Source organism: Pan troglodytes, chromosome 5 (assembly GCF_028858775.2).
Source record: "Pan troglodytes isolate AG18354 chromosome 5, NHGRI_mPanTro3-v2.0_pri, whole genome shotgun sequence".
NCBI lineage: Eukaryota > Metazoa > Chordata > Mammalia > Primates > Hominidae > Pan > Pan troglodytes.
Window position 1 is genome coordinate 13,666,286 of NC_072403.2, and position 20,808 is coordinate 13,687,093.

At 44.7% G+C, this 20,808-nt stretch overlaps 1 protein-coding gene across 1 annotated transcript in view; it reads left to right on the plus strand.

The window, feature by feature from the left end:
* Positions 1 to 11,902: 11,902 nt before the first annotated feature.
* BMP6 (bone morphogenetic protein 6) overlaps positions 11,903 to 20,808 on the plus strand; it is a 154,133-nt gene continuing 145,227 nt past the window's right edge. Inside the window, exon 1 of the mRNA XM_003950711.6 lies at positions 11,903 to 13,421. Coding sequence (XP_003950760.3) covers positions 12,761 to 13,421 — 661 coding nt within the window. The 5' untranslated portion in view covers positions 11,903 to 12,760. The remainder of the gene's footprint in view (positions 13,422 to 20,808) is intronic.

Here is a 20,808-nt window from a genome sequence, read left to right on the forward strand (position 1 = left end):
TTATGAGAACAAGTGTCCTATTCACATGCTAGGAAAATAAATGTTTTACTAATCCTTAAATAACATTTTACTCTGAGGTGTATTGGCAAATTTTAGTTTTATTTCGGTATGAAAGTCTCATTTTTAGGAGTGTGATTTATACACATTTAAGCAGTAGAGGTGACTCCTAAAATTAGCTTCTGTCATCCCATGCTAATGTCTGTATGGGAAGAGAATAATATAATTTTAAAGTCCTGACATTTTTGTTATGTTTAGTGGATAATTTACTATTTATTATCATTGGATACAATGTAGTTTAATCATTAAAAATGCACACACTTTCCTACGTTTCGCAGCCTTCTCATGGTAGAGGAAGTATGCCATCAGAAAGATGGCCTATGTGTTCTGTTTCTCTACTCAAGGCTTAATGAATAAAATTCCATCATTAAACAAATATTTGTTTAGCACCTTTTCGTGTGCCAGGCACTGTGCTATGTGCTGGGATACAACAGAGCTTACAGTCTGGATTTTTGGCTAGATGGAAAGTGGGGTGTGGTGGATTCTCACCTGTACAAATCAGACTGGATATCTGAGGAGTGACTTAAAAGTTAGCTATGTGTTACCTGTTCTACCCCATTCATTTGTTTATAGAGTAAACTCACAAGCCTCCATAGGAAATTTGGGAAAATAATACCATCTAAAAGCCCAAACAGTAGTTTCTATTTATATGGAATATACCATATGGATCATATTGGAGTAAATTTGGCATATTGAATGTATTTTATTCAAGTAAAAGGAAAAATCAGCATGTACTCATCAATGCAGAGAAATAGTGACTGCATTCATTACATAGTCATTAGAGGAAACTGTCCTGGGACTAAAATTTTACTGCAATTAATAATATGATCTGTAGATAGTAAATTCTCCCTGGACAGTAAATTATCTGGGTATTTAGAAGTTGACTCCAGGGAAGCCCCTCATCCCTGAGGGCCTGACTCCCCTCTCCTATCAAAAGACACCTGGTGGCCTGGGCTGGGGAAGGCCCTTCTGTCTCTTCAGGCAGCACCAGCAGGAATCAGTGGGAACCCCAACAGCAGCAGAAAAACCAAGCAGACCAAGATAACAACACAAAGCCTCTGGAAATTAAATTGCCTTTGGAACCATCACCCACAAAATTAGGCCAGGACCTGCATGCAGAACCTAAAAAGGACAACTGCCTGATAAAATACAATATGTAAATATAACTCCGAGACTGTTAACATAATAGACAAAACATCCAGGATACAATAAAAAATCACCTTGATACCAAGAACCAAAACTTCCCAACTTAAATGAGTAAAGACAATCAACTCTTCACATCATTAAGTCATCAAGGAAATGCAAATTAAAACAACAATGAGACACCACTACATCCCTGTTAGAATGGCCAAAATTCAAACAATGACAACACCAAAAGCTGATGAGGATGTGGAGCAACAGGAACTCTTACTTATTGCTGCCAACCACTGTGGCAGACAGTTTGATGGTTTCTTACACAACTAAACATTCTCCTACCATATGATCTAGCAATCACACTTCTTGGTATTTATCCAAAGGTGCTGAAAATTTATATCCACACAAAAACTTGCACATAGATGTTTATAGCAGCTTTATTCATAACTGCCAAAACTTGGAGTCAATCAAGATGTCCTTCACTAGATAAATGAATAAATAAACTATGGTACATCCAAACAATGAAATATTATTCAGTGCTAAAAAAATGAGCTATCAAGCCATGAAAAAACATGGAGGAAACTTAAATGCATATTACTAAGTGAGAGAAGCCAATCTGAAAAGACTATACACTGTATTGTTCCAACCAGATGACCTTCTGGAAAGGCAAAATTATGGAGACAGTAAAAAGATCAGTGGTTGTCAGATGGTGGGGAGGAGGGAAGGGTGAATAGGTGGAGCACAGAGAATTTTTAGAGCAGTGAAACTACTCTGTGTTATACTATAATGGTGGATACATGTCATTACACATTTGTCCAAATCTGTAGACTGTCCAACACCAAGAATAAACCCTAATATAACTACGGCCGTTAGGTGATTATGATGTGTCAGTGTAGGTTACTCAGTTGTAACTTCTGGTGCAGGATGTTGATGATGGAAGAGAGTATACATGTAGGGGAGGTAGGGAGTATATGGGAACTCTCTGCACCTTCCTCTCAATTTTTCTATAAACATAAATACTCTAAAGAATAAAGTTTAAAAAAAGACAATCATCTGACGTCAACACCAAGAACAATCAGATGTAGGCGTTATCCCACATTATCCAAATCATCAGGAATTTTAATGCAGCTGTCATAAAAATGCTTCCACATTTAATTACAAATTGTCTTCAAACAAATGAAAAAGTAGAAAATCTCGGCAAAGAAACAGAAGCGATTAAAAAAATTGAAATTATGGGGGGGAGGGGGGAGGGATAGAATTAGGAGATATAGCTAATGATAAATGACGAGTTAATGGGTGCAGCACACCAGCATGGAACATGTATACATATGTAACTAACCTGCACATTGTGCACATGTACCCTAAAACTTAAAGTATAATAATAATAATAAAAAAATGGAAATTATAGAACTGAAAAAAATATAATTACAGAAGGAAAAAAATCTTCTGGATAGGCTCAATCGTAGAGTGGGACAACAGAGAACAGAATCAGCGCACTTCAGAACATATCAATAGAATTCGTCCAATCAGAAAAACACAGAGAAAATAGATGGGAGGGGCAGTGTGTGTTGAGGGGAATCAATAGAAACTCAGGAACGTAGAACAATAACACAAGATGCAACAATTTACTGTCAGAGTCTCAGAAGGAGAGGAGCAAGAGAATCAGACTCAAAGAGTATTTGAATAAATAATGGCTGAAAACTCTGCACATTTTTTGAAAAACACACACGTACATGTTCAGGAAGCTGAGCAAATCCTGAACAAAATAAACCCAAAGAAATCCATGTGAAGACACATCATAATTAAACTTCTGGGAACTAAATGTAAAGAAGTCTTGAAAGCAGCCAGGGAGAAACAATTCGTTACTTCCTAGGGAAAAAACAATTAGAATGATGGTAGATTTCTCATCTGAAACCATGGAGGCCAAACAAAGTGGCACAACATTTTCAAGAACTGAAAGAAAAGAACTGTCAACTGCAAATTCTATATCCAGTGAAGCTATCCTTCAAGAATGAAGGAGAAATAAGCTAATTCTTAGACAAAAGAAAACTAAAAGACTTTGTTGCTAGTGTACCTACCCTTAAAGAATGGCTAAAGAGAATTCTTCAACCAGAAAGAAAATGATAAAAGAAAGACTCTTGGAGCATCAGGACGGAAGGAGGAAGAATTTACAGGGCAGAAATATTGGTACATACAATCGAATATGAATTTCCTCTTGAGTTTTAGAAATCATATTTAGGCCAGGCATGATGGCTCATGTCTGTAATCCCAGTACTTTAGGAAGCCAAGTTTGGGCAAATCACCTGAGCCCAGGAGTTTGAAACCAGCCTGGGCAACATGGCAAAACCCCATCTCTACAACAAATACAAAAATTAGCCAGGTGTGGTGGTGCATGCCTATAGTCTCAGCTACTAGGGAGGCTGAGGTGGGAGGATAGCTTGAGCCTGGGAGGTTGAGGCTGCAGTGAGCCATGAGCATGCCACTGCACTCCAGCCTGAGCGACAGAGAGAGACCCTGTCTCAAAAAAAAAAATCATATTTGATGATTGAAACAAAAATATAACACCATCTTATATGTAAGACAATGAGATAATAATATTCAATAATGGGAAAGTAAAGGGAACTAAGTGAATTGAACCTCAACTGAGGTAGAAATATGTAGAAATATGTTGATACCAATAGACTGTGATAAGTCACAAATGCATATTTTAGTAACCTGAGCAACCAGTATGAAAGCTATACAAAAAGATAACTAAAAAATGCTATCAATCAGTCAATTAAAGTGGAATCCTAAAAACAATGTGCAAGTAACTTACAGGAAGGCGAGAAAAGTTGACACGAAATTTAACATCTTTAGGTAATCCCATCATTTTGAGTTAAAAATGAATTATGGAAAAACTCAACACTAAGTGGCTTGAGACAATGTGTAAGGAAACAGTAAATTGGGAGCTAAGAAGCTTGGCTTTAGTAATAATTGATTTAATATAGATTAATAAATTCAATCCTGAGTAAAAACTTAGCGATATAATTTTGTCATTACTAATCTAATTGGAATAAAGGCATGTATTACTTTTTTTTTTTTTGAGACAGAATCTCACTTGTGTTACCCAGGCTGGAGTGCAATGGTGTGATCTCAGCTCACTGCGACCTCTGCCTTCCAGGTTTCAGCAATTCTCCTGCCTCAGCCTCCCAAGTAGCTGGGATTACAGGTGCCCACCACCACACCCGGCTAATTTTTGTAATTTTAGTAGAGACAGGGTTTCACCATGTTGGCCAGGCCGTTCTTGAATTCCTGACCTCAGGTGATCTGCCTGCCTCGGCCTCCCAAAGTGCTGGTATTACAGGTGTGAGCCACCGTGCTGGCCCAAGCATGTATTACTTTCTACAGCAAAGGAGGTAACTGAGCTTGAATTATTACATCCTAAGATTAAAGCTACAAGAATGCTTTTTAAAAAAATTAGCTTTAATTTTAGCATAATTTTAAATCTACAGAGAAATTGCAAAGATAGTACAGAGAGTTCCTGTATATCTTACACCCAGTGTCTCCTATTATTATAACATGACATTTTACATCATAATTAATGAATCAACATTAATATAGTATTACTAAGTAAACTCCATACTTTATTTCAATTTGATTAGCTTTTTCTTAAAGTTCTTATTTTTCCTTCAATAACTCATCCAGGATACCACATTTATAGGAGTCCTTTGAAAATGAATACTTAACCATCCTGGCTAACACGGTGAAACCCCATCTCTACTAAAAATACAAAAAATTAGCCTGGTGTGGTGGCGGGCACCTGTAGTCCCAGCTACTTGGGAGGCTGAGGCAGGAGAATGGCATGAACCCAGGAGGCAGAGGTTGCAGCGAGCCGAGATCACGCCACTGCACTCCAGCCTGGGCGACAGAGCGAGACTCCGTCTCCAAAAAAAAAAAAAAAAAAAAGAAAATGAATACTTAATGGCTAACCTTCATATCTTGGAAGAAATTTTTTGTTCAGAGATGGAGCTATTATGTTACTACAGAGGGAATCTTGTGGGAAGGCTATTAGGGGACTTGTCTTGAAGCTGTTCTTTCCTAGCAAGCCCTCTGAATGTTTATTATGAGTATTATGAGTGGGTTTTTGTAGTGTGGGCGCTGATGCCAAAGCTCCTCCAGGCCACTTTTTGGCATGGTCAGCATATTAACCCACAGTCATTAGAGCATGAACACGATCTTCCTCAGCCATAGTAAATTCACCCTAGTACCCCAGGCTTTGTGCAGTGGGAGGGACCTCTACAGAAGGAGAAGTTGTTGCATGGCTTGTTTTTCCATGCAACGTGCACATCCTCTTATCATCGGGGTTTGCCTTCAAATGTGTCCAGAATCCAACTACTTTTCTGTACCTTCACTATTTCCATATGAGGTCCCCTACGAGCCGTTATCATTTTTTGTCTGAGCATAAACGGTTTCCTGACTAGTGTCCCTGATTCTGCCCTGGCAACTCCATAGTCTGTTCTCAACACAGTGACCTGAGAGACTCTTAAAATTTAAGTTGGCTCCTGTCACTTGTCGCTCGAAACCATCTAACAGCCCTCCCATCTCACACTTGTTTGTTGTTGTTCTCATACTTATTTTTTTAAACCAAAGTTTTTATTGCAAAGTAACATACGTACAGAAAGCATACAGAGCCTCTGTGTAGCACTCATGAAATGATTAAAATTAACTACACCTGTATAACCACCACCCAGGTAAGGAAATAGACCAACTGTTGGGAAACCCCACGTGCTGTCATTCAATCAATACTCCCACTTGTCTCTCCAAAGGGAACCACTACGCTGTCTTCTAGATTAGGTAAGCCTGTTTTTGAATTTCATGGAAATAGAATTACAGTATGTGTTGTTTCTTATCTGGCTTCTTTTCCTCACTGTTATGTTTGTGAGATTTTTCCACGTTGTGCCATCCCACGCTTTTTTAAAAGCCCAAATCTCCTCCAAGGTGTCTGGTGTCCAGAACTCTATAGCACCTTGGCCCCAATTCCCACCCTCCCTTGGCTTTCTGATCCGATTTCCTACTGTTATTCCCTCTCATGTCCTCTGTTCTAGCCTCATTGGCCTTCTTGTTCTTCTCAAACTCACCAGGCATGCCCCTGCCACAGGGCCTTTGCACTTACCATTTCTACTGCCTAGAGAGCTCTGTCTGAAGGTATCCCCATGGCTGGCTCCACAGACTCTGTCAGGTCTCTGCTCAAGTGCTGTCTTCTCTGTCAGGAGGTGATGCCTTACCTGACCATCCACACACTCCCTAGCCCCCTCCCCTGTTTGAATTTTCTCCGCAGCACTTACCACCCTACTATATATGTGTTAGTTTCCCATTGTTGTCAAAGCAAAATATCACACATTTAGTGGCTTAAAACAACACAAGTTCATTGTCTCAGGGTCCCACAGATTGGAAGACCAGTAGGCTAGGCTCCCTTCTTCGTTCTGGGTCTCACCAGGCTGACATCAAGATGTCACCTGCCCTGGCTCTTATCTGGAGGCTCTGAGTAAGAATCTGCTTCTAGGCTTATTCAGGTTGTTGAAAGAATTCAGAATTAAGACTGGGGTTGCTATTTTCTTGCTGGCTTCCAGAGGTTGCCTGAATTCCCTGGCCTGTGGCCTCTTCCCCTTCAAAACCAGGGGCAAAAATCATGAGGGCCAACATCCTGCCTACCACAGTGTACATTCCTAGTTATTTTGTTTACTATCCATTTCCCCATCTAGAATCTATGTGGACAGGGATTTCTGTTTGGTATCCCAAAACCTAGACCACTGCCTGGCACATAGGCATGGAAAGATGTGTTGAATGAATGAGTGAAGACTGGGTAATTAGCCTTTCTCTTCTTTTTAAAAAGCTGTCAGAGACTTTCATTTTAACCTGATTTTACCACCAGTGCGCTTTTCCCCGGCTCCACGTGCCACTGGTTACGGCTTTGCTAGTTAAGGGGATTACTAACAGGATAATGTCATATTTTTATGTTACCTCCTAGTGACACAGAGACACATCCTGGACAGGAGGTACAGAGTGGGGTCACAAAATGGACTGAAGCTCAGAGGCCAGCACAGGCCAGGGAGCCTCATGCACCCCAGTTGAACTAAGTGTCCAATCATTTCTTGGAATAAAACTCTTCAGGGATAGTAAAACTAGTCATGGAAATGTGTTAAGCATTGTTTTGCTCAGAAAAAAAATTGAAGACTTAGTCTGCACATGTTAATTACTCAATGAAAATTTCACAAACAATTTAATCATCTGGATGTCTCGAAATATTCTGTTGCTTAATATTACGTAGACAGCCTAAATCCTAGGATCATAGAGATCTGAGCTTGTGTGAAAAGCTTGAAACACGTACAAGTAACAGATTTGCTATTTGGGTTATGGTGTGGAAAAAAATCTCTGGAAACAGATTTATGTATTAGTTTTTCACTTTGCCACCAGATGTCCTTCATGAGTAGGAAAATATGATGACTTGAATGATATTTTGAAGTGTGAATGCCCAGCATTTTTGAGTAGACAGTGAAAGCGGAGTGTGACTGAATGTAAATGTTACCACAGACTTTTGGGTGAGACACGACTTTTGAAGGCTGTCTTACAGGTGTAGCTTTCAGAAGCAATACTTATTTCACTTGCAAATTTTCATTTCTCATACTCTACAACCATTTATCTATTTTCTTTTCACTCAACTCTAAATCGATATTTTTAAAATTTGATCGAATTATTATACTTTGAAATTAACATTAAGAAGTACTCAGGTCCTTATGCTAATAGTAAAGATAAAAAGTTGGTCTTTGGAGTGGAACGTCTCAAGAATTCAAGGAGGCTAGACCTCAGTCTTTTAAACATGACAGCTATACAGTTTACAAGATTTTTTTTTTTTTTTTTTTTTTTTTGAGACAGGGTCTTGCTGTCACCCAGGCTGGAGTGCAGTGGTGTGATCTGGTGATCTGGGCTCAATGTAACCTCCACCTCCCTGGCTCAAGCGATCCTCCCACCTCAACCTCCTGAGGAGCTGGAACTACAGGCGTGCACCACCACACCCGGCTAATTTTTTTTTTTTTTTTTTTTTTTTTTTGTAGAAACAAGGTCTTACTATGTTGCCCAGCCTGATCTCGAGCTCCTGGGCTCAAGTGATCTGCCTGCCTCAGCCTCTCAAAGTGTTGCTATTACATACCTGGCCAAGATATTTTTATTAAGTTAATTCTAAAAGCAGCAACTTACATCTTCAGGAAATGCAGTTGAAAGGGACCAATGTAAAATTTAATATAAAATCCAAGACTGAAGTTGCAGTTTATTGCTAATAAGGTAATATAGAATATGTGTTCAATATGTCAAATTAATAAACAGCATGTTTACAAAATTGAAGCTATTTGGTCAAGTGTGTTATAAATGTATAACAGAAACCCTCAGAATATATAAGGAACAAGGACAACTACAGGTTTAAAGGATTTGTTGCGTGAATTACATGGTGCCTTAATAAACACTTGGAGACAGAATTCCCGTCCTATTCCCACTATCACTGGAAGTATGGGATGAACCTGTGCTTTTTGGTGAGGGCTCCTCATTTCTTCATTAAGTGGGGCAGGGAGATGGGACAGGCAACGTATTGCCAGAAAACTGAAGGCCATCTGCATGAAATGTCAGCCAAGCAACCAGATGTTTGATTGGATTGGCTCCCACATCCGGCTTCTTGATCGAATTCCTCCTCTTTCCACCCAGATGTTTTAGAAACACTCACAGAGAACTTCATGAAGCTTGTTCTGGGCCCACAGAGGAAGGGGCGGTAATATTTTGGTGTCCTGCAGGGGGCGAAGTTACCTCTAATTTTATCAAGTCGGTTCATACATTCCAGCAGACTTCAAAGCCAGATCTGCTCCTGTCCCTCCAACTCCACCCACCCCAGGCCTCCTCCTCTTGAATCACATGTGGACGTTTTCTAGCTCCCTGTCCTGAGGCTTCCAGGGGAGCACTGGGGCTGTCTAATGGGGAAGGGTCCCAGAAGCAGGGAGTAGACAAGGTGGGGGTTAGGGGATTTTTATCCACCTAGAGATCCAACTGGCTTGGAGAAAGAGTAGTCCCAATTTCAAGGTTATTAAAATCCTAGAACTGTATCTCTTCCTGTCCCCTTTGTCCCAATGGATACAAGGGCTTGCCTGCATGTGTCCCGCAAACATGATGTGCACATGTTGGGAGCCACAGCGGACAGAAGAGGAGCACATCCTCAGTTGGATGTCACTGTCCTTATGATCATTGTAATGTCTCACTGCACATCTTTTTTAGGAGCTTCTTCTGGCTCTTAAGGGAGATGTGCGTTCTCATGTTCATCACCTGGAGGTACTCTCGACACCTCCTCATTCTAGCCCCATTAGACAGAAACTGAGAATCCATCTTGGTGGGGTGAGGAGCCCGCAACAGACCTGAATCAGAGTTGCTGCTCAGATGTTTAGTTGATAGTCACTTTAGACTCATGTCACATGAACACATCTACTTCTTAGTGTCTAAGGAAAGGGAGAGATGGCGTGCGTGTGTGTGCGTGTGTGTGTGTGTTCTGCACTAGGTCCACCCCATAGATGCATACACAAGTTGAGTATCCCTTATCCAAAGTGCTTGGGACCAGAAGTATTTCAAATTTCAGATTTTTAGATTTTGGAATATTTGCATATACATAATGAGATACCTTAGGGACGGGATCCAAGTCTAAACATGAAATTCATTTATGTTTCGTATATATCTCATATACATAGTCTGAAGGTAATTTAATACAATATTTCAAATAATTTTGTGGATGAAAATTTTGACTGTGTTTTGACCATGTCCCATCCTATGAGGTCAGGTGTGGAATTTTCCATCTGAGGCATCATGTCAGCTCTCAGAAATCTTTAGATTTTGGAGCATTTTGGATGTCAGATTTTTGGGTTAGGGATGCTCAACCTCTACAATAGGTGGGTCACGCCTTGATTTTGTGTTTTAAATGACAGCCCCACCAAGGTGCCCTCATCCATGCTTGAAATGTTGAGTTTCCTGTGTCTTCCCCACTGCCCTCGTAGGTAGAAAGTCTTTTACTCTGCCTGCATCTCACCAGAAGTCTTATGAAGAAGGTGCAACTAGGTTTAAAAAAGGAGGCTCTTGGCAGGAAGCCTAGGTGTATTTGCTGAAATTTCAGATCTTCTGAGCAGAGCTCTTGGCTGCTGTGGGGCACTGCAATGAATTTATGTCCCTAACATGTTCCCTACAGAAAAAAGAAGTGACAGGGCTCTTGAATTCTAAGGGTCCTGGCATCCCAGACGAAGTATCGTATTATCTTTTCGGATGGAAGAAATCCCTGTAGAGATGGTTAAAGACTGGCATTCAGGGGTGCTAAGTTTTGTGCCCTGAAATTAATAGCTTTCAGATATTTGTAGAAATAAAGACTCTTCTAAATGACCACTTGTGTCTGGGCCAAGACAGAACTAGAAAGAAGGACTCAGTGGGTAGTTGGAGTCAGTGGTGTTCTCTATTTACCCATGAGAAATAGATTCTTGGAAATAGGATAGGAATGCTTATAAGATTTCGACCAACAGAAAGCCTATGATCTCATAAATTCATGAATCCCACAGTCTATAATCTATTTGACTTCACTCTCAAATGCCTAGGACCATTTGGACTAAGGCTGGCAGTCAGAAAATTGCAGTTTTTATTTTCAACTCCACACAATTTTCACCAAGTAAAAAACCTTCATGTTTTACGTGAATTTGCTTCTACCATCCATAGATGACTGGATGTTCTTGGGCGGGGTAAAGGCAAATGAATTTGCGTCCTCGTTGGCAAATGGTGTTGGTGGTGGTGTTATCTTGTCTAAAATCCACAGCAACCTGTGTTTCAGGACCCTGTCTATTGTCCTGACCATTCAGAATGCATGCCAAGCCCCTGCTCTTCCTGGAGTTATCTTTATCACCTCTCCTCAAGTTTTATCTTGCACCATATAAGTCACATTGTATTTCAATATTAAAATGCAACATTAATAGATAAGCTGGAGAATCAAGACATTTCCAAGAAGACAGGGGACGCTTTTTCTAATATATTGTCTGATTACACCCTCTTTCTTTAGCTTAAGAAGCCAAACCAAAGCACAAATGAACAGATAAGTCAACACATCCGACCCCAAACTCTCAGGACGCTGGCTTGGGTTACATGTGGCCCTCTCTGTGGTCAGTTTGTGAGTAGCCTCCCCGGAGGGTGTGTCCCAACTTCCAGCAGCTGCCGTGGAAAGCCACGTGTCCGCTAAACGCCTACATTACATCAATAAGAGAAACTAAGGAAGGGATGGAAAAGCTATCATTTTTCTTTTCTTCCTCAGTTCTGGCACTATAGTGATTTAATCGCTGTTATTATTTTTATTTAGTTAAAGCATCAACTTAGGCCGTTTAAATGATGGTAAAAGAGAAAGCTTCAGATCGGGGTATTGGTCAGATCATTCTTACTAGCGATGACCTCTTCGCCTTTGGCACCTCGCGGCTCTTTGCATGCCTCCAAGACTTCCCGGGTCTTGAAACCTACGCGCGGCGGAGGCGACGCCTCTCGGGAGAGGGAGGGTGAAAGAAGGGGCGGGGCTATTTAAATAGCCCGCGAGCTTCGCGTCCCCATTGGCTGCCAGCCTGTCGGTTACCGCGGGGCGGGGAGTCCCAGGGCTGGAGTGCGGTACCTGAGCCGGGCGCGCAGCAGAAAGCCCACGTTGGCCGCTGCGGGGAGCGCGGCGTGGAGAGGCGGGAGACCGAATTCCGGCGCCGCCGCCGCGGCCGCTGCTCGGTGCACTAGCCCCCTACCTTCCCATCCTTTCTGCCAGCGGGTTTGCTGGGCAGCCGGGCGACCGCCGAACGGAAAGCAAGATCCTCGCCGCCTCCGCTTGAGGAGGCGTGCGGCGCGCGGAGATTTTGAGTGGGAGCGACGGTGCTCGAGAGCTCAGGGGCGCGGAGTTCGTGAGCGAGAAGGAAGTTAAACCTCGCGGAACAGACTGGCATTTCGGGACGCCTTGTCGCCGCAGCCTGGGCCCTGCAACGGGGTAAACTTCATGGTGGCCCTGCGATCCGGGGAGGGGCGTGCGCCACGGTGATGCCGGGCATCTCCCGCAGCTCGTGAGCGGTCCCGCTCCCCGCTGCCCCGGGTCCCACTCAGTCGCCAGGGAGAGCGCGGGGCAGCGCACGTGTGCGGCCAGCGAGGCCCAGAGTGACCGCGCCGCGACTCGCAGGAGCCAGGGCCGCAGGCTGCAGCGCAGCCCGGACTCGGACGCACCTGGCCTGGACCGCGCGCCTCTAGAGATCTGCGCGAGGCTGTGAGGCTCCGCTTCCTCCCCTCCAAGCGGTTCTCCTGGTGATCGCCCCTTCGCCACCTCTCTAGCCTGGGCAACTGGGGGCGCCCCGGACGACCATGAGAGATAAGGACTGAGGGCCAGGAAGGGGAAGCGAGCCCGCCGAGAGGTGGCGGGGACTGCTCACGCCAAGGGCCACAGCGGCCGCGCTCCGGCCTCGCTCCGCCGCTCCACGCCTCGCGGGATCCGCGGGGGCAGCCCGGCCGGGCGGGGATGCCGGGGCTGGGGCGGAGGGCGCAGTGGCTGTGCTGGTGGTGGGGGCTGCTGTGCAGCTGCTGCGGGCCCCCGCCGCTGCGGCCGCCCTTGCCCGCTGCCGCGGCCGCCGCCGCCGGGGGGCAGCTGCTGGGGGACGGCGGGAGCCCCGGCCGCACGGAGCAGCCGCCGCCGTCGCCGCAGTCCTCCTCGGGCTTCCTGTACCGGCGACTCAAGACGCAGGAGAAGCGGGAGATGCAGAAAGAGATCTTGTCGGTGCTGGGGCTCCCGCACCGGCCCCGGCCCCTGCACGGCCTCCAACAGCCGCAGCCCCCGGCGCTCCGGCAGCAGGAGGAGCAGCAGCAGCAGCAGCTGCCTCGCGGAGAGCCCCCTCCCGGGCGACTGAAGTCCGCGCCCCTCTTCATGCTGGATCTGTACAACGCCCTGTCCGCCGACAACGACGAGGACGGGGCGTCGGAGGGGGAGAGGCAGCAGTCCTGGCCCCACGAAGCAGCCAGCTCGTCCCAGCGTCGGCAGCCGCCCCCGGGCGCCGCGCACCCGCTCAACCGCAAGAGCCTTCTGGCCCCCGGATCTGGCAGCGGCGGCGCGTCCCCACTGACCAGCGCGCAGGACAGCGCCTTCCTCAACGACGCGGACATGGTCATGAGCTTTGTGAACCTGGGTAAGGATTTGGGGTAACGTAATGACGAGAACATTTCCCCCTTTTCAGTGTCCCGGGCCCAGGGGATGGAGTGAGGGGGTGGAGGAGCTCCCGGCGCGCGGGTCCTGCCTGGTACGCCAGAGAACGCGGGGACAGGCAGGCTGTGCTCCCGCCACCTGCGCGGCGGTGGGGCGGCACATGCGCTCCCCCGCGCCGCGGGCAGGGCTGCGCGCCGAGGCCCCCAGAGGCGGCTGGCCGGTCGGGCCGCGGGGCTCCGGGAGCGCTGTCCCCAGCGGGCGTGTATTTGCGGACTCCCTGAGCACGTTCCGCGCTTTTTTTCACTTCTGCCCAGCTCTGGCCAGGTTAACTCAATTGCAGCAGAAGAGTCCAGCCCGAGTGTGGCCATCCTGGGAAGAGGGCTCTTCAGTACGATTTTTCCCTCTAAACTGCCTTCTTTTGCCCCTTAACTTGGAGTGCAGTTTTCCCACCGAGACTTTTAGGGAATCCGACAGCGGCTGGGAACTTTGAAAACTTGCCATGAGTCTGTTTAGAGGTATCCACGGCACTGGGGGAGGTTGCAGAGGGAAGTTCCGAAAGCACCGCGGAAGGCGCTCGGATCCCGGCCGGGCGGGGCTCGCTTCTGTTTGGGGCGGGATGAAAGCTCAACTGGGGTAATCCGTCCTGTGCCCCCGCTCACATGCCCTTGGCCATTGTCCCCAAAGGCTGAACCTTTGATCAATGCAGCCCAAGCTGCACGGGCAGAGAAAGGGTGCGGGGTAGGGGCCGGGGTTGGGCGCTGAGCTCCTCTGAACCGGTTGCCAGGCAACAGAATGGAAATTCAAGGGCGGCTAAATCGAGCTCCGCCACAAATGTTCTGTGGCAAACCCGGACCGAGTCACATCGCCCTTTCTCCCCCCTCCCACCCCCCTGAGTCTTCTCATCTGTAAATGAGAAGGGTGCAGAGAAGACTCTTTTCTTCGGAGTCAGTGCCTCCGGTTTGCACTGCTTTTCATTCATAAGCTCACTTAGTTTAGCGCAGACATAGCATGGAGGGACGCGCTGTCAGCGGACAGATCATGGGTGCACTGGCTACGCCCGGGATGGTTGCAGCTGCGCGGCGGGGTGGGTCTTCGCGGGCCTCCTTCCCATGTGAGACGGTGGTTGTGCCCAGGCCCTAAAGTGGGTGAGCAGACACTCGCCAAAGGAGCACACGGGTCTCCCAGCCACGTCAAAGACGCTCGTCTTTTAACGGCGTTACTTACTGGAATGATTCCCGCGTAGACTGGGTGATTTCTTTACCAGCCTATCTATGATTCCCAACTCCACTGAGCTTTGAGGGAGAGAACATGGGGGGTAAGAGCCATGGGAGGGTGTGGAGGCAGGGCGATTGGCATCCAAGTGGTGCAGAAATCCTCCTGGGAAATTCGTGAAACAGAATCTCACAGGAGTCCAGGCTCAGGGCCTGCCAATCTGGCTGCTTGCACTGCCCGGGGTTCTGATTGGACAAGAATTTTCACAATTTATTGGAACCAAATCCAAGGTTGAGCCACCTCCAGGAAGCATTCTAAGGAAATTCTCATGCCAGTCAATAAAATTTGTAGTGGGTGGGGGCCAGGGTGGCAGAGGACCAGCGCTGTTCCTTATCCTAACTTTTCTGCTGCTTCTGACTTAGTAAATCCCTCCCCTTGCTCTCTTCCTCTCCTCTCCTTCCACCCTCGCCCCCCGCCCCCACCCCGCCTCCAGGTTTCCTGGCAGCTCTGGGGAAATGTTTTATTGCCTTTTGGGGGTAGTCCTAACCTGGACAAAGGGGAGGAAGACTGGCACTCCTGGCTACTTCACAGAGAATCGTGTTACAGTCCCTGGGAAAACAATTCCTGGGCTTGAACCGAGGTTCTCAGCATTAGCTGCCCTGTAGTATCACCCGGGGGACTTAGAGATCTAGGGTTATTAGGGCCGCTTCGTGGGCCCAGATCAGTTAGGTCAGAATCTTTTGAGGGTGGGGCACAGGCATCATTTTTTTTAAGTACCTTAGGTTTTTCTAATATGCTACCGTGGTCAGGAAACACTGGCACAGGAGATCCCAATGTCTGAAGGAAATGGATACATTGTCCCAGTAAGAGATGAAGAGCAAAGCTTTCAAACATTGCTACACATTAGAATCACCTGGGTGTTACGTGGGAGGTAGGGGGAACGCCTTAAAAAAATCCAGATGCCCAGGTGGCACTCCATATCAAATCAGAATGTGTGGAGGTGGAAACCAGGTAGCAGTATTTTTTTGTACAAAAATAAAGAGGATCTCCCAACGTTGCCCAGGCTGGACTCAAACTCCTGGCCTCAAGCAATCCCCCGCCTCAGCCTCCTGCGTTGCTGGGAAGATAGAAGTGTGCCACCATGCCCAGCAGTGTCATTGTTTTGTCAAGATCTCAGGTGATGTCAGTGTTTGGAAACCACTGCCTTAGATGGTATTTGAAATTTCAAGAGCCGGGCCTACGGCGAATTTGTAAAGTACAGTCATATTTACTGTATTTAGTGACCCCCCAAATTCCCCTTATTCCTTGCTTCTCTGACTTTTCGTGGGCTACAGGGACACACTGCCTCTGAGTCACACTGCTTAAAGCTGGCTGTCAGCTAATCCTTACTAGGGTGATGGTTTAACATAGTATCTCCCTAGGGATATTGACATTTTTCATAAAGGATTTTGAAAGATCTAAAAAAATCCCCTAAAAATTTTCAAGAGAACTCACCCAGTAGTGCAATTCCAGGCCCCAGGACAGGCTGACACAGAACCGAAAGAGAATTCTAGGATGGGAATTCTATCCTAAGCCCCTCATATTCCTATCACTGGGCTCCTTGTACAAGTTATAGCTACTGTAGGTCCACTTCTGGACTCTATACTGATAGTATGAAGAGAAAACCTTTCGCAGGTAAGTAGAATCCAAGCAGCAAGCCATGCCACCTGCCAATGAAGCAATTCTATTTCATCTTAATCCATTTAGCAGTAGGAAAGGGGTATTTCATCATCAGAGGCTAGAATGGGGTAAAATCTGATTGCCATGACTCTGAACATAGGAAGGACAGTTCATTTGAACAAAGTTATTGCGTACCAATGTTGGATTCTCTATATAGGGATGCTAGAGAATTACAGATTTCCTAATTGCTGTCAATGCCATGTCAACTGCCACATTACCTGACTCATCTATTAAAGAATCTACAGAAAGATAAACATGCTGCGTTTTAAAGTACGCTTATACCTACTAGGTTAAGTAAATTACACACTGGAAGTACAAAGGAAAGTATTACATAGTTGTAAACATCCGACTTCCCTGGGACTGGGGGAATAATTTACTCATGAAATACATTTGAAACACCCCGAGCCTTGTAAGCCAGCCGGACTATCAGGAAGTATGAATCAACAGGATAAATTTCTCTCTCATAGCGCAAGTGCTGGTCATCCAACCAGCTCATTGTTGTTTATGTTGACTGTTTCAAACTCTTTCTGGGTGAATAGGCTGGGATGTGTCACCTTCTAAATGCTAACCGTCTGCTGCCTGGGCTGCTGGTGTGCAGAGTGCCTGGGTGAGCTCGTGAACTTGCATTCACTCAGGGCCACAGATGCCATTTTCTATTTGTTTTCTAATGCTAAAAATGTCTTGGCAGCCTAGTCAGCATCCCTGCCAATTTGGTGACCTTGGAGAGGTATCCTTCAGGTCTTAGCTTAAAATTCACCTAAGAGAGACCTTCTCTGCCACTCTATATAAACTGGTCATGCCTCCATCCCACCCACTTCTGTACCATGACAGCACTCTGCTTATTTCCTTCCTTGTACTTATCACAAGTTTTTCTTTTTTCTTGTTAAATTTGCTTACTCATTTGTTTGTCTCCCCTGTAGGATGTCAGGCTCCAAAGGCGGAAACCACACTAACCCACCACAGTAGCCCAAGTGCCTAACATAATGCTGACCACATGGAAGATGCTTTGAAAAGGCTGAATTAGTGAACATATAGACATTGCCCATGCTTCAAATTCATATTTCACTGATTTGGAAGATTTGATTATTTAGAAAGGGTATACCTGATTTTTATTGAGTAAAACGTTTAAAGTGAAGACATTTAGGACAGGGAGGTTCACAGTATTTGAGGTAAATCATCGTGCTTTATTAATACAGCTTTTTTATTAGTCACCTATATGTATATTAATTTGTAATATGCATTACATTTGAGAGTAGTAAAAACATTAAATATCTACATTTCAGATTTCACTTGTTTATTTGAATTCATGAGGTATTTATCTCCAAATGCTAGGATTAAATGGCAATTTAAAAAACTCACATTGTGTTCAGAAAAGGGAATCAGTATATATTAGTACAAGCAGCAAGAAACTTGTGCTAAAAATACTGGCAATCTTCTGAACAAAATTACTCCTGGGAAACATAAATAAGAAGAAAAATGGAATACTCCCTACTTGTATTTGTAACTAGATATAATGCGCTATCTCTTTCTCCTAAACATAGCATCAGTAGTACTGTTTTTCATTTAAGCTACCTGTACTTAAGAAGATTTTTGTTAGCAGAAAATAAATCCATGCCTGCAAGCTACTCACAGCAAAAACAGTTTGGAGAATTTGGTTGCAAGAGTGTGATTCAAAGAAGCAGTAGACGTTCTTCTAAAGAGATTACAAAGAGTAAATTTGAAATTCAGTGGCATTTCAACAAAAAAAAGTTGTACAAAGTGTTCTTAAACTAAGATCAAAGGGCAAGCAGATACTATTGTTCAGACCTCAGATGGTGTTTCCTCTGGGTGTCCTAAGAATGGGTATAAATCCTTTTTAAATGTGCTGAATCATGGTTAGTTCCTCTATTTGAGAGCTTACCTCTGATCAGCTTGGAGGAGGGCTTCCCTGGGATAAGAATCTGTTTAAATACAAAAACAACGCTCAGTGCTTGCTTTAGCATATAATAATTTGTTGCCTCTCTGTGTCTTCAGAGAGTAACTACTTTATATGTTGGATTTCAAATTGATATTTTACTTGACTATGAATACTGGCTAAATACTGGCTATCAAATGTAGTATATCAAACGTAGCAAACTAAAAGATAGCAGCTCTGCTGTCTTTGCCTCACTCCTATTTATGAAGGTGAGTTAGACAAGGAAAATGAAGAGGGTACAATGTCTTGCATCATGAAGCAGCTTTCTGTAACTTTTTCACAAACCAATCCTTCACTTTCTGCTTCCCATCTTATATCAAAAATGAACTATTCTAGGGAATGATTTTTTTTTTTTTAAGACAGTATCTTTTTCTGTCACCCAGGCTGGAGTGCAGTGGCGAGATCTCGGCTCACTGCAACCTCTCCGTCTCCTGGGTTCAATCAATTCTCCTGTGTCAGCCTCCAGAGTAGCTGGGATTACAGGTCTCCGCCACCACACCTGGCTAATTTTTTTTTTTTTTGTATTTTTAGTGGAGCTGGGGTTTCACCGTGTTGGCCAGGCTGGTCTCAAACTCCTGACATCAAGTGATCTGCCTGCCTTGGCCACCCAAAGTGCTGGGATTACAGGCTCACGCCACTGCGTCTGGCCAGGAATGACTATTGTTTAACTTAGCACAACGTCATTACAGTTTTAATTTTTCTACTTTGATCTTTATTCTATTTTTCTTCCTCTTCTGTTCAAAATTTTAGTCATTTTGCCATCTTTGGTGCTTCCAGTAGTGGGAAGAAAAGTAGACAATATTTTAATTAGACAATTTTGTTTTTCGCTAGTTTTCATAAATATCTGAGTAAAAGGAGTAGAAATCACTGCAGAAACTCCCTAAGATAGGAATAGACAATTTACCAAGGCCCCATTCATGTAAACAGCTGTTACACATTAACCATCCTGTCCCACCCTCCCTAGGCCACAGCACAACCCAGCCATGTGCCCAGCAGCTGGGCTGCTCCAGCCGCAGGGTGTCACCTGGGGGGCAGATATAGGTGATAGCTGGCATCTTCTCTTGTGTTCCCCACAAGGAACCAGTGCATTATGTTGTTCTTATTTCCCTGTTTTCATCACGACAGCGGAGTTAACTTTATTCAAATACACTTTCTTTTCTGATCATACCCTTACCTTCTCTTCAACACCCTCACTCCCATCTCTGATCCAGCTTTTACCCACTGGAAACGTGTGCGTCAGAAAACGGCACTAGTCTCTCCTGGAATATATGAGAAGTGGTGATAGTTGTATGAAGGGGAAGGAAAGCCATCACCACTTCGGTGAAAATTAGAGTTAACTCTAATTTTTCAGTGCCATTAACCTCTGAAGTTTCGAGAGTACCAGAAATTCTCAGAACCTGCATTCCCCCGTTCACCTTTTACTACAAGCATTAGAAATCAGTAACACATTGTGGGTCGCTGAAATTTATCAGATTCTGTGTTCAGTCACTAGTGTTTTGAAGATTTTGTTCTCTATACTTTTTTCCCAATGTGAATATATAGTATTTCAGCACCCTATGCATAAAGTGAAGGGTCTGAAGCCAGGCTGGGAACACAGCTACCATCCCTAACATGGTTTTTCTGGGGACACGTATGCCCCAGCAACAGAAAACCCATTTGGGGTTTATTGGTTAAATGAGTTTGGGATGACTGGTGAATGTATGTTCGCCATAGATCATAGAATTTAGAGCTTAAAAAGTTCTCGCATATCATCTAATCTATTTGTTCGCAGTTAAATTTGTTAGATGTTTTCACCACCATTTTCTCTTTACTGCTGTTACCTCTTAAGATTGAGGGACAATCCATGAAAACACACAGAGATCCTAGTGCATCAAAGCAATAGGGCTGTTGGCCAGGCTGGAGTGGATAATGAAGGAGAAATTACAAAAGCAGGCAAGAGCACAACCCTGGAAGAGCCGAGGAAACCCAAATCTGGAATTGTTGGGGTTTTCTCTTAGTGGATAGCATCTTCTCCAAGAACTCTGCTTTTAGAAAAGAAAATGCTATGTATATCTATAAATATCCAAAGGACTGTTGACCCCAAAGAATTGTTTTCTGCTCCGAAATTGAGTTGAAAACCACGTTGCTCTGAGCAGCATTGTTCCACTGATAGCCACTGATTCTCTTCCTGCCCTTCCCATCTCCATTATTAAGCAGATTGGGTCCATAATAGAGATGATATCTAAATTACATCAGTTAATTCCTTGATGGGTCCCCACGGTCTCGTTATCTCAAGCACAGTCCCAGATGACTGGGTCGAAGAATCTCCTTCAAACATTTTTGCAGGATGAGGTTCTGGTTCCAAGTGGGAGAGCCTTCCTGACTTTCAGATTCATAGGCATACGCCCTTGATGACTGATGCTCCTGCTGGCCAGGTCAGGATTGTCCTAGGCCTGAAATGTCCTTGCCACACAGTGCCGATTATATGTTCAGATTGTTTTCTTAT